This window comes from Platichthys flesus, chromosome 6 (genome assembly GCF_949316205.1).
Source record: "Platichthys flesus chromosome 6, fPlaFle2.1, whole genome shotgun sequence".
NCBI classification, from domain to species: domain Eukaryota; kingdom Metazoa; phylum Chordata; class Actinopteri; order Pleuronectiformes; family Pleuronectidae; genus Platichthys; species Platichthys flesus.
This window is the reverse complement of record NC_084950.1, coordinates 22,466,365-22,480,748: the sequence shown is the minus strand read 5'-3', so window position 1 is coordinate 22,480,748 and position 14,384 is coordinate 22,466,365. Positions and strand designations below refer to the sequence as shown.

The 14,384-nt window shown below is 39.5% G+C and overlaps 1 protein-coding gene across 4 annotated transcripts in view; it reads right to left on the bottom strand.

Annotated features, from left to right (window-relative positions):
• The window catches only part of ptprz1a (protein tyrosine phosphatase receptor type Z1a), a 74,517-nt gene that overhangs the window by 25,606 nt on the left and 34,527 nt on the right, over positions 1–14,384 (bottom strand). For all 4 annotated transcript variants that reach the window (XM_062390617.1, XM_062390618.1, XM_062390619.1 and 1 more), the window contains exons 4-10: positions 13,486–13,637; positions 12,612–12,707; positions 9,234–9,300; positions 8,987–9,144; positions 5,490–5,640; positions 1,813–1,997; positions 1,322–1,448 (exon numbers count right to left, since the gene is read on the bottom strand). In XM_062390617.1, the coding sequence (XP_062246601.1) occupies positions 1,322–1,448; positions 1,813–1,997; positions 5,490–5,640; positions 8,987–9,144; positions 9,234–9,300; positions 12,612–12,707; positions 13,486–13,637 (936 nt within the window). The remainder of the gene's footprint in view (positions 1–1,321; positions 1,449–1,812; positions 1,998–5,489; positions 5,641–8,986; positions 9,145–9,233; positions 9,301–12,611; positions 12,708–13,485; positions 13,638–14,384) is intronic.

Genomic DNA, 14,384 nt, shown 5'->3' with positions numbered 1-14,384 from the left:
CATAAATCTATGGGCTGATTTGTAATTACTTCTTACACTGACATTTAATAAGTTATGATGATTAAGCAGAAATCTAACCTATAGAATACGTTTGCTAGCTCTTTTAGCTAAATCCGTTTGTTTGATAAAATCTTGATATGATACGTAAATTTATATGAAACAGAAAAAAGCAAGTATCTGCAGATTCCTGAAGCTGAAACAAACTATGTGATGTAGTTTGTTTTCTAATAAAATCTTTGAATTAACTCTCTGTAGTTTTTATAGCATTAAGTTAACATTACTGTTTTGAATAGTAACGTAAAAATGAGGAAAGCATCATGTAAACCTACTGAATGTTGCAGAGTTTCACTCATTCATGCAAGCTGACACTGAAGTAGGAATGCAGCGGATTTTTTTTTTTTCTTGGTATCAAGACATAGTAGTTTATTCCATGTAAAGCTCATATTAAGATACAAGGTTATTGTGATTGCCATTCCAATCCATGTTACACAAAATGCTGCTGCAAACATGCAAACATTGGTCTTACTGTGAGATGCAGAAGGAACAGACGCCACAAAGTGAAAACAAAACAAAGATGGAGACCTTGGATTTCCATGTGAAATGAAAGTTACACAAGAAATTACCCCTTTGTCTAAGAAATATAGAAATATATAGAGACAGCACATTGTAAGACCACAGAGAGAGTCATGAAACAGTTATAAACACAGAAAAAGAAGAGGCAAACAAAAGCTCTGTGTGTAAAATAGAATTTAAACTGTATAGCCCAGAGTATAACATAGGGAGGGTGAAGAGAGATGCAGAGAAACAACAAAACTGTGTTCGTATGGTTCTGGGTTCAAAGGGATGATGAGGGGAAGGACAGAAGTTGTTTTAAAAGAAAAGAAACATGGCGAGAGATGAATCATATTGAGTAGTAACGGACAACAAGTAAAAGGGAATTTACTGAACTACTAACATTAAGCCTCATGAATCTCCCCTGTCTAAACTGTGAGCTACTTCTCACATGTTTGGCTTGTTGGAGATATTAGCTCTGTTTTGGGGTTGAAAATCTTAATCAGGACAAGCTATGTTACATATTAACTTAGTATAGGGCTTCCATTGGTAAGTAACAGAATTTGACTTTCAGTGAATGTGTTTGCTTTACTTTTACTGTAATATCATTTTTGTTTGTTGTTGTTTTGACAATTGTCTTTCATCAATTCTAAAGTCTGTTTGCACCATATCTAAATCCTACTCGAAACAAAAGTGAACAAGTGCAGCAGAGAAATATTTTTTACGGTTGGTCTGCTCTACGCTCTGCCTCTGCCACGGTGGCTCTTACCGGGGTCATCGACGGGCATGACGACCGTCAGCAGGTCACTCACGCGTCCATACAGACCATTGGTGCAGACCGCCACCACCTGGACCACGTAGCTGGTGTTGGCTGACAGATCATCAAGTATTGCCCCCTGGTGGTGGAAAGTTAATGACATAATTATTGAAAGACCATATTCATGTTTAAGAAAACAGCTACAAATAACATACAGCATCTTAAAAGCTGGGTTAAAGGGCCCATATATTTACATGATTATAGTTTTAATTTGGTCGCCTCCCACTACCTTGTATACTTTGGCCTATATAACTTAAAGGTTCAATGTGTAAGATGTAGGTGAAATGGCTACAATTTTACTCTTATAATATTGCAACCTTGTTTTTGTAAAATTACTTAAATTTTGCTAAGCTGCTAATTGAGATGGCTGACTGCTGACTAGGGGAAATTGTTATTAATATATGATACATGATTCATGATGATTCCTGTGGACACTCTCTCACCACATCCTGGTCTCCATCAGTCAAGTACTCAGAGGCGACAGAGTCTTCTGCGTTGGCCAGTCTGTAGGTGACGGCATATTTCTCGATGCTGGCGTCGTACACTGCCCGCGGCCGCTCCCACGTCACTAGCAGGCTGCTGAGATTGTAGGGCGCTGCCTGCATGTTCTCCGGCTCTGAACTGCAGACTGACAGAAACACAAAGACGAGAACAAAATCAAAAATGGATGAAAAATTCTCTTCCATAGTCCCCGAAAATTGGACAGGAAGGTTTCCCACAAACCAGCACATCTGCTCGGTTATTTGTACAATCACAAAAACCAACAAGGCCAACACAAAAAATTTTTTATCAAATGTATATGAAACACAAATGTATTAAATATTCCTTGCTTATAAAATGTCATTATACTTCTAACCAGATTTAAATGATGGTGCATTTGGATTTATACATTCTCTAAGGAGCAGCCTCAGCCTCACTGGACATAATACATATATATATATTTATTTATTGTTTGTTTAATCCAGATTGATTAGAGTTATCACAAAATAAATGGAACCTTGGAATATAAACTGTCACTCTATTTTACGTGGAAATCAGTAAAGGCCATCTGTTCCCTTACACCTCCACCTCCTGCTGTCAGCAGTTAAAAGATTAAAAAGCAGATAACAGTAAGAAGTCAAATGGGGCTGATGGGGTCTGTGTTCCTCCTGCAGCCTGATTCTGGGTCAGAGTTGAGATTAGAGGAGAAGAGATAATACAAATGACAGACACTCTGGGATTAACACAGATTAAAAAAGGCTGAGGAAGGATGACATTAGAAAGGAGGAGGCTCTTTCTATCTGAACACTGGCACATTTCTGAGCTGAACCTAAACCTCTGCTGTCACTGGCTTCACCCTCTGACCTCTGACCTCTCCTCTGCAGGATCAAGGTGATAATGTCAGGCTGTGTGTCAACGCTGCTACACACTCAATAAAACTTGCATAAACAAAGTTCACCAGCAATTAGAGACGCATGTTCCCCACACTCTGTGAGGGGAAGAGGCTGGCGTTTGTGGCAGTCCACTAGAGGGCAGAATGAGCAAGGAGACCTTTGTTATTTTTTTTTTAAATTGAAAAATACTTTAGGCAGTTATCACACGTCAAAGTTGACATGAAAGTGATGAGAATCAGGAGAATACACCCTCAGACAATATGAGGCAGAGCATTTAACAGACCTAATGAGTAACAATATAAAATATCACCATGAGGTCTTTTGCACTAATATGCTTCAGCTGATCCTCCAACATAGACTCAATTAAAAAAAACGCCAGGAAGTCATACTAAGATTAAAACAATGTCAATAATTATTGTAATACAATTTTATAAATAGCAGTGCAACAAAGGTTCATTCTATATGAACCTCTAGCCTGTTTTCCAAGGCTTAAATAAATAATCAATCAATATCATGTTTATGCATTGTGAAAGTACAGCAAGGAGATTTTACATATCACCTACCCATTCCTTTGTCAAGTCATTCTCTGCCCACTGAGAGAAGACAAAAACTAAGACCCTCACTTCGAAGTAAAAATCAGTCTTTAAGCGTGAAGAATTAAAAAGGTCACATTTATCATGATAATTCATTACACTGACTGATATTCAAGTTTACTGATATTTTCAAAGTTACTTTTTAATACTTTCCTTTTAATATAATTAGTTAAAAGGTCTATGGCTTTTTCGAAGGGCAATTAAAATGTAATAAAAGGGTTACATTTTATAACCCTAACCCAATAAATACTCAGATTGTATAAAAGCAAACAATCCCCTGGTCTATAACAACAGAACAAGCCCTCCACAAAATCCACAGATCGAAAAACTTCATTAATAACTATGGAGCAGGACCAGGAAATCGATGGCTTACACCGACCCGACCCGTTTGCTCTCCGTCGCTGAGATTTTATTTAGGTCACTGGAGTTCTATTCTTAACTGTCTTTTCTTTCCATCATTTGTGATCTACTTAGAATTAATTAGTATAAATAATATATTTTCATAATGGAGTCAAGCTGAGGTCAGCCAGGTGGACGTAGTAATGATGAGGAGTATCAGTGTGTCGTCCAGCAGCAGATAGTCAGACTGTTAATCATCTGAATAATATATCTTCACGGAAACGTTTTCCCAGCAGGGTCATAAGGTGCTTGAGTAACTAAAGTGAACATCATTTATGCTACACCACAAGATATGATAAATATTGATTCATATTTGGAATGTCTTCATTTATTTCATTTCACATGTGCTTAATATAGATTGTTGTTCAATATCCTGTATTCTATATTGTCTCACTCCTTTTTAAAAAGAAATCTATAATATAATATATTTCATATCAGCTCATGTGTATCTTTACTTAATGCTTGGTTACAGCTCTTTGTAGCTCCATGCTGTTGAACGGTGCTACACAAATAAATGTGTCTTGCATTGAAGCAGCTACACCTTTAATATATTAATCTATTCCATAAGTATTTTTCCTTTTCCAAAAGCCAGTGCCTACATTACCCACAATTAAACTTTAAAACAGACTGAGGTTTTCAATTGCAGCACTGTACAGTATTTTTATGTTGACTCTATCAAAAAGATATAATAGATTGGGTTCTTAGGGTGACAATAAACTCATCAACAATCAGTAACTGTCTGCAGCTTCTATTACAGAATCAAATCATTTGCATTGGACAAGAAAAAAAAAGCCCAGCCCTGTATCGATTGTATTTTATCATTGCCACAGTTTCTTTGTTAACATGCAAATAGATATACATGTACCGTGTACGTTTTTGCAAGTAGTAAAGATACAGCTGTATTAACAACACAATGTACTAAGAGTATCAAAGCTAAATTTGTTGGGCAGAATGGAACTTTCAAAATGATATCATCATATATACATACTGTATACTACATAAATGGAATATTAATACTTTGACAAGCGAGGAGAATTTTAATGTTACAGCTGGTGGAGCTCAAATTATTATTTGTATATATAACAGAGTATTAACTTATAATAGGAGAACAGCATGTCTGTCATTGCAAGAGGAGAAGCAAAAAGTTAGTGAGAAAATGAACAAGAGTGAATGTCATATCTTATTTCACTTGAGAGTTAAAAGAGGCCAAAGGATGCGTTACTCTATTTGCCATGTCTTTCATACAACACATTTAACCTCTTGGCAAGCAACAGTGAATTGGCTGAAAAGGTGAGCGGTATTTCAGCTTAACAATAACACTGTCAATCTTCTCTCCTTCTTTACTTCTGATAGTTATCATCTCCAATGTCCCATCAAATTAAACCAACCCAGCGTATTTGTTTAGAATCTCTCTCTGGTCAGTCGACATAGTTCTTTGCTTCTCCATCAGTCTGTCAACAAATGCACATGTGTACTGTACAGCTGTGGGAGGCTCTGACTGCAACTCGTATCTTCCACAGTGAATTCAACATCTTACCTGTAGGGTGAATCTTGCAATCTGTCGGTTTGCGTACAGGAATTGAGTAAATGTACTTTGATGCATGCTACCGCTGACTTGGGGTCACTGGCTCCATATCAGTTCAGATCCACAACGATGTTTCCTGGTGTGTGATAAACACCTCACCTGCACTGTGGATGCAGACTGTGATGTCGATGACAGCGAATTGTAGGATTTTGGACCGGTGGTTTTCGTACCTGGTGTGAGGACCTCCTCAGTGCCAGTATAGGAGGAGAGCACCTGTCCCATGAACTGCTGCTGCTGCTCCCTGTAGTTGTTCTGCAGGTAGTCCATCAGCATCACGTATCCAGCCTGCTGCATCGTCATCACCTCGCAGAACATCTCCAGCTGCAACACAACCACAGAGCAACGTCAGCAACAGCTCCTGCAGGCCATCTGAAGAACAGACTGAGGGAAGCTTCACTAAATGTAACCTACAGCCTTAAATGAATCACACTGATTCATTTGACACAATGAACAGCGACAGCATTACTAATCGATGGCTTGGGTGTGATTGTGGTTAAAGAGGTTTCTATGGGAAGAAAATCTTTCCACACAGTTGTACTATATATAATACATATACTGTACATGAACATATAAGTGGTTTAACAAGACGCATATTGAATGTAGATTGTCCAAGTGAATGACTCTCCATCACTAAGTCAAAGTGTAAATATACCTCAAAACAAAGCAGCAGAAGTGAATAGGTGTGGAGGAGCCATGAATCACGCTGGAATAGCCCTTTTACCCGGGACCTGCTTCTGTACCTGCTCAGGTGAGTCACATCCGTCTGGTTACACAACACAGTCAACACAGCAGAGCCCATTAAAGTCCTATGTGATCGTTGAAGTTGTAAAAGGTAACTGTTAGTCCCTGGCAGCCCGAGCTGACTTGGAATGTCGACCGGCTGAGACACGTCACGAGACATGGAGGCTTTCAAGGAGAAAGAGAAACACCTGCCTCCATTATAACAGCTGTGATGATTTAATCGTTTTTTTTGTATATAAAGATTATTTGTGTAGTTACACATCCACATTACCACCTTTTCCTTTGAAACCACATCAACTCCACACTACTACAGAGTTTCAGAGCTGCTAAAAACGGAGAAGTTTGGAAACAGTATTGGTCTCGTTGTAGTTTAAAAACTCCAGGGCAGAAGTTTAATTTGGATGGGCAGAAACAGAGATGCTTGGAAACAATAACTCACTTCTGATTGGATCTTTTTGGTCATGAGATCACAGGGAAATCAGAGACAGACCCGGAGCTTCTCGTCCACTAAATTTTTCTCAAAGATTTCACTGACAAATTTTCGAAGCTTAGTTTTGCTGGGAAGTTTGGTTTGAATTAAATATTTTATACTATAAAAGTGGGGAGAAATGTTATGATTGACAGTTGAGACCGACTCATGATTTGTCAAGTGCATATATTGGTGGGACAATGCGAACACAGCTCCATCCACCAATCACCAAGATGGCAGTGTTTCTATCCAGTTATATTGGCTCATTTCTGACAAGTGGGGGGAAACAGAGATGTGTCATCAATCTTTATACGCAGTCTATGACCTGAAGAAGTGATTTATTATAAACTTTTGTCTTGGAAATGGAAAAATAGCTGAAATTATATCGCACCAGCTGTTGTTTCATGTTTAGTTCCCTTTGTGATCAACTGACATTTCGGTTTTATCTGCAGTTTGAGTAGTTTTTTGATTTGATTCTTCCTCATGGCTGCTGCCTATAGATTCAAAACTCCACGTGAGGTATAACCCATTGTCTTGGCTCAGACTGAGGTTTTCTGCTAAACTGCGGATATAGATGCTCCTATTTTCCTTTTTGTTCTAAGTAAGGCTTTTGCACAGAATAACACTGGAATGGAATTGTAATTACAACGTCGCCTGCGTTGTAATTATTTCAATCCTGTTGAAAATCACACATTTTTTAACAGGATTGAAATGTGAAGTTGGAGTAGACAACTTACAAAGTTAGTTAGTAAAGGAGTGTGTGTGTGTGTGTGTGTGTGTGTGTTTGTGTGTGTGTGTGTGTGTGAGAGAGACAGCTGTGTGTCAGTTAATGATCATGTCAGAGACTCAGCAGGAATCACACAGGAACCTTTTCGTCAAAAGCCTTTTGTGTTTGTTATCACTTGTTGGTTCATGCCAGCGTGTGTATGTATGTGCGTGTGTGTGTTTAAGTTAAAAGACAGTAAAGTTCTTTTGTGAGGGAATACTCGTTTGATGTAATGACTGCCTCTGCATAGTTGTCAATCACATTTGGCCTGAGGGCTGTCTCTCGCATGCACGCACGCACGCACACACACACACACACACACACACACACACACACACACACACACACACACACACACACACACACACACACACACTTATGCGAACATACACAGACTAAGCTTCTCTGCCTCACCCATCACTTGTGTGTTTCCTGAGCTCTGGTATGATAATTCCTCCTTTCAGATCCTTCAACATGTTTCTAAAAGGTTGTTTACTGACGTTTCTGTAATTGAACGAAGATTCCACAGCCCAAGTCTGGTTCTCAAAGGACCACACTGATGGTTACACATGGTCTGTAGACCTGTGTTCACTTGACATTATTGCTGATTGTTTTTTCAAGGTTTGGTTTTAGTTTCCTTCCTCTCAGGCAGCCTCTGGTTTCAGTTTAGTTCCATGTTGCAGAGACATATACTTGACAGTGTGCAGGTAATCTGTCTTTGAATTTTATGCAGTTGCTGGGAATGCTGGCATAGACCCAGTATATACAGTATAGTTGAATATTGAACACGTGTTTTCGGGGTTAAACCTGTAGTGGACTGGGAACTCGAGACACATTTCAGGCTTTTCTAACAGCATGCAGGTGCATCTCCTCATCAATCACGCAGAGCAAATCTACTTTAGGTAATTACTTATTTTCAATATAAGTATATTAATGAGCTGCAGGGGAAATGGCCATGCAACACACATTGGGAGGAACACTTCTTTAATGACTGAGCTTAATATTCACATTATCATCAAGGGGCTGCTCTGGCTCAGGAGGTAGGGCCGGTCGTCCAATAACTAGAAAGTTGTGGATCTGCTCTTCCAGTGTTAGGTGCCGCAGTGTCCTTGAGCAAGAAACTGAACAAAGAAATGTCCCCTGACGGTCGTTCTGGCACTGATTGAATGGTGTGTGTTAGAAAAGACACAGCTTACAATAGTGCTGAGTGAATGGTGTGTGAATGGGTGCATGTGGCCTGTACGGTAAAATGTTTGAGTGGTTGATAAGACTGAAAAAGCAATGACCACATTTTCAGAGCATATTGTATGGGGCCCATTTACATTTACATTATTTGTTTTTTCCAGAAAGTGGTCCATTGCAAAGCAAAATTATAATTTAAAGGACTCACAAATAGATTGGGTCTGTACGAAACCACATGATTGATGAGTCAATTCTCTAAATATAATGCAAGTCAATATAACAGCCTTAAAAATAACTTTACTATGATGACTAATGTTTTGATCCACAGTTTGCTGACAGTGCAGATGACCTCAGTGTAGGTTGATGCTCTAACTTTTCAAAAATACAGTTCAAATTAGGAAGAGAGACTGAAACACTAAATGCTTGTTCTTTGTTATTGAAATGGGGAAATTAGAAAATTGATACCACCAAGCAGTCAACTTTGGTGTGCTACTGTCTAAAACCCTTACCTGTTCATCAGAGATTGCGACTTTGTTCTTGAAGATTATCCACTCGACAATCTCGCTGCAGGGGGGTGTGGTCAGAGAGCCGTTGTAGATGAAATATTTATCCGTGGAGTTTGGAAGGAGACCTCGGAGGGTGAAGGGCGAAACCTCAGCGCTTTTACCTGAACAGTAACACAACAAAGCTTAAATAGACAAGACAGAGTAAGAAGACGCAAGTGATGAGAACAAGTAGAAGAAGAAGAAAACTTACCGTATCTGCTCACACTGAGGATACTGTCTATGATTGGTGCGTAGTTCACATTGTCTTCAGTGGTCGTCTGTAAAGAGAAAATCAACAGACTTACAGTCTTTTTTATTGATTAATGTAAATTGTTCATAACGCTCTGCAGTTTGACACAGGCCAGGTTCAACATGGAGGTTGGCCAAGCCCTGCTGACATCGGGCAAGATGCAGGACCAACATACAGAGACAAAAAAACTTTCACGCTAACACCTATGGATCAAAGGTTTAAGACCACAGCTCAAAAAAAAAAAAAAAAACTCCTAAAACAGAAATTAAAGTGTCAAAAACTGACTCAGTAATGAGTAGCTCCACCATTATTCTTGATCACTTCAAAAATTCGTTTTGGCATGCTTGATGCAAGTGTTTCCAAAAGTCAATTTTTGGACTTTTGGAAACCCTTGTCCATTTTTGTAAACTTCCCTTGCCATCCATCCCCAAATGTTCTCAATAAAATTAAGATCAGGGGAACACGCAGGATGGTCCAAAAGAGTGATGTTATTCTCCTGGAAAAAAGTCTTGGTCAGATGGGCATTGTGAATTGGAGCGTTGTCCTGCTGAAAAACGGGCAATTTTGTGGCGTTGAAGGAGACGTGGCCTTTGAAGACGTTTCTTGTTTTTGAAGCCCTTCCTTCGCAGATGCCGTCTGATGGTTATTGGGCTGCAGTCAGCACCAGTAATGGCCTTAATTTGGGACGAGGATCGTCCCGTGTCTTGACGGACAGCCATTCGGATCCTCGAGGCTCCGGCTCAGCGCCGGTGCGATTTTTTTGGGTCTACCACTTGATTTTTTTGTTCCATAACCCTGAGGATCTTTTAAGAAATGCAAAATGACTGTCTTACTGCGTCCAACCTCAGCAGCGATGGCACGTTGTGAGAGGCCTTGTTTATGCAGTTCAACAATCCTACCACGTTGATTTCTGATGGGAAGATGTGAATGAGAGACATGAAACATGATGAGAGAGTAGTTGAACGACATAAAACAACAAATGGCCGAGCTTGTTGGGAGTCAATCCAGGGACCAGCTGCCATATGGTGTGAACCCTGACCATTTTGATGACCCGATAAATCATATTTTGTATAAATAGAACAAATTATAAAGGTGAAAAAGCAGTACAACTGTTTTTAAGTTGCTGTTATTTAGAAAGTAAAGAGAGAAAAGAAGGGGAATGACATCTGACATCATAAGAGCCCAAGGACAGATCCAAACTCATGTCTTTCAGGTTGCATTCACCAACCACACCAGACAACCTCAACATGAATTCTGGAAAGTTGAAAAATAATGTTACCTGCGAAGGCGGCTGGCAGTGCACGAAAACTAAAAATTTCAATTTCTTTGTGTTGTTTTCCCACCCTGCTCTCCACCCAATCTGCAGCCCAACACACACACACACACACACACACACACACACACACACACACACACAGACACACAAAGCCTGCAGCTTCACATCAGACGTTTTCAGATTTCTGTTCAAACATGGCCTCTGTCGGTTCGAACATGCCAATGTGGCCAGAGGCAATGCAACTGCACAAAGCAGAAAGAACGAAAGAATGCATGACGCTGCGTACCCTGGCATTGAGCATGAAAATACAGGGAAGGGCACAGCAATGATCCCGAGCCAGAAATATGAATCAGACTTGAGAGAGACAGAGATGCACAACACTGTATTACTACAGTCCATTGGTGGTATCACTGAAAGTGTCTGATTCATTCCCTCGCTCCGACTTTTTCATCTTCAACAAGAAGTCATCGATAAAGTTATATTCTGCAGGTATGCTTCTCAAATCAGACACTTTCTAAAATGAAAACCAGACCTTAAATTTAAGTCTGAGCTTTGTGGAAGAATACATTAGACCATTGTTAGTATTTAACACTTAGAACATGTTTTTCCACACAAGTGAGTAAGTGGGCTATACAAACAGTTAGCCAAGACCTAATTACTACTCTTCCACAATACATGGAGAAAAGGACCACTAAACATAATACTTCTGCTTCTATTACTGAGACACCTTCAGCCACCAACACTACCTGGAGAAAGCTAGCACGAATACATATACACAGGTTTTCTTAAAAATACAGATCACAGGCGTATGAATGTCCAAGCATGACTGATCTGAAAACTTAAATCTGACAATTACAATCCCTCCTGTGATGATTGAAGCTCTCTCTCAGCTCACTACTTCCTTCTACATGTGAAAATTCTGAATCTGTAGACAGGGCACCAGGCATTGGTTTGGAAGCCGTCTGGTTTCTGTTTCCAGTTTGACCAATGACTTTTGAGCAGGGTTTGGTTGGTGGCAATATATCTATAAAGATATATACATCTTTATATATAAAGATTTGATGATCTAGTTCTGACTATAAACAAGCGCCTCATTCCAAGTTTTCAGAGTAGAGTTGATGGTTATTCACCTTTGTGTTGGTCGCCACCTGCTTTACAGAGTATCTTTGATACCAAAGATGTATAGAAAAAAAATCGATATAACAGTTTACTAAGAGGAGAGACACAGGCTCAGACAATAGTCACGTCTGGCAAAGATATAAGTCAATTAGTTTAGGAAGGTTATACTCTCACTAAACAGCTGTAAACTTCAGCCAACTTTGTGTTTGTGAGACAAGGTTAAAAGAGAACCTCTTATCAGTACTTTGTCTTCCTCTCATGTTGGACTTACAACAGACTGGATTATACAATGATGACCTGCTCACTTAACAATCTCTTCTCTCCTTGTTCTCTCTCTGCCTCTGTTTCAGCAAAAAACACAACGGTTTGCTGTCCTGGCTCCTAAATGGTGGACTGAGCTCCCCAATGACATCAAGACAGCAGAAAGAATATACATCTTCCACCGCAAACTAAAAACACATCTGTTCCAACTATACCTTGGATAAAAAAAAAAATATATAATAATACTTTTATAATAATTTTTGTAGCACTTATATGGCATTTTATATTACCTTGTAGTTGGACTTTCTTTAAGAAAATTGTCCTTTCTTGATTCTTGTTGTTTTGGGTTTGTACAAGCAACTGATTCTAAGTCGCTTTGGATAAAAGTCTCAGCTAAATGATATGTGATGTAATGTAATGACTGACTTGGAAATAGGACTATGAGATGAGTCAGAGGCTGATGACAGGTTAACTTTACATCATGTCCTTTCTTCTAGTAAAATAGTAAAGGATGGCAGGAATTATTGGAATGTTAAAGCCACTGCTCTACTACAACTGACAGACAAGACTGTAAACTGGTCTCAGTGTTATCAGTACACACACACACACACACACACACACACACACACACACACACACACACACACACACACACGCACGCACACACACACACACACACACACCTCAAACAGCACAGCAAGAGCTGTGATTTTGCCTCCATCCTTGAGGGCTTCATCTAGGGAGTTGAAGCTTTCATCTTCGTAGCAGTAGATCTGCATCTGTGGAAGAAAAAAGTATGATTAACTTTACAAGTTGCAGGAAAGGCAGTCATGTGTCTGTAGAGATACATTGTTTATTCAAATACACTTTTCAGACGGGCTGTTCCTGTTCTTTATGCATATTAGCTACAGAACTCAACTTATGTGACTCTTTTTCTACCACGCACAGGCCCAGGGGCGCCCACTGCCTAGGTTTGAAATGACTTATTTCATATCTGTCAATAGTACAACAATCAAGATGTAGAAGAGATAAAAGCTAAATATGCAAAAGTCTAACCTAATATGTCAAATAAAAATCTGTGAATTATTGGCATGCTTATTCACACCGGGATACATCTCCATAAGAACACCAACTAGACATCTGGCTGAAACCTACATACCCTTGATTTTTTGGGTCTTTTGAGGTCGAAAACACACGTGATAACACACTGAACCTCTGATAATTCAAAACTAGATCTCTGGAGTCGGAAGACTTCACAGATCCTTGCACAGAATGTTTTGCATCAAAAAAACAGCCTGGACTGTTCAATCAATTGGATAAATTGCTTATCTTCTTCTTTGTACATTGATTAACCTAAATGTTTCTTGAGGCAAAACACAAGGGGTGTTATAGGTCGCTGTTAGTTGCAAATTTTTTGATTAGATAAGACAAGGTTATCATTCATTGGTCCCACAGTGGCGAAAGTTGCAAGACGTAGTTAGAAAGAAAAAAGCTTGAAGTGAGCTCGAGCAGCTATAACAGGCTGCCGATAGGAAGGCGCCATCTTGAATCTCTCACCTCTAGAGGGTATTTGACTCCATCCAAACTGTGTTCTGAGCCGTCTGAGGAGGCATTGCAGCGCCCCCAGTGGAACGTCAGACGTCCCACCTTGAACTTTGACCTGAGGCCTCCTCCGCTAACATAAAACTCTCCATCCACATCCACCGCCACTGAGGGGAGAGAAGACACATTCAATAAAAAAAAATAGTATAGCGCCAAATCACAACATACATCATCTCAAAGCAATTTATAATAATAATAGTAGTACATGATGCATACATGACTACAGTTGTACTATGTTGATGAAATACACATCCAATGCTCCACTAAGTATTTGTGTTTAAAGCAAAAATGATTTTTTTAAAATGTGCATACAAACTTTAACACCCAGATACAATTTGTCTACTGCTTGCAAAGCACTGCACACAAGAACCAAACACAGTCAAATCTCTGACTGAAAATGATAAATTTATAAATGGTACAGAAGATCAGACGATCAGAGCTTCTACACTACATTATACTCCAGAGACGCCTTCTTTGGGTTAGCAAGGAACAATGACTCAGACAATGATGGGATCTTCTTCAGGCTGGTCTTTGTTTGACCTTACAAAAGGTCTCATTTAGGATCAAAACCTTCTTTGATGCTCTGACAAACGTGGAGAGCTATACAGACCTTTTATCCTCTGTGCCATCCTGTACATCTCAGTCCACCACCTTCACAATGGAATGGCCATGTGTCTATTGTGTTGTATGGATAATGCATGTTTTTCATGTGAATGCCCGGATGAAATTCAGTCTTTGCAAAGTCATCAATCTGCTGAGCACTTGAGCTCTACACCCTTGTCCTCTTTGTTGTCTGCAGTCTCTGTGTGTGTCATGGTGTTTTCTTTTAACCCCGTCTAAAATCTAATTTCCCC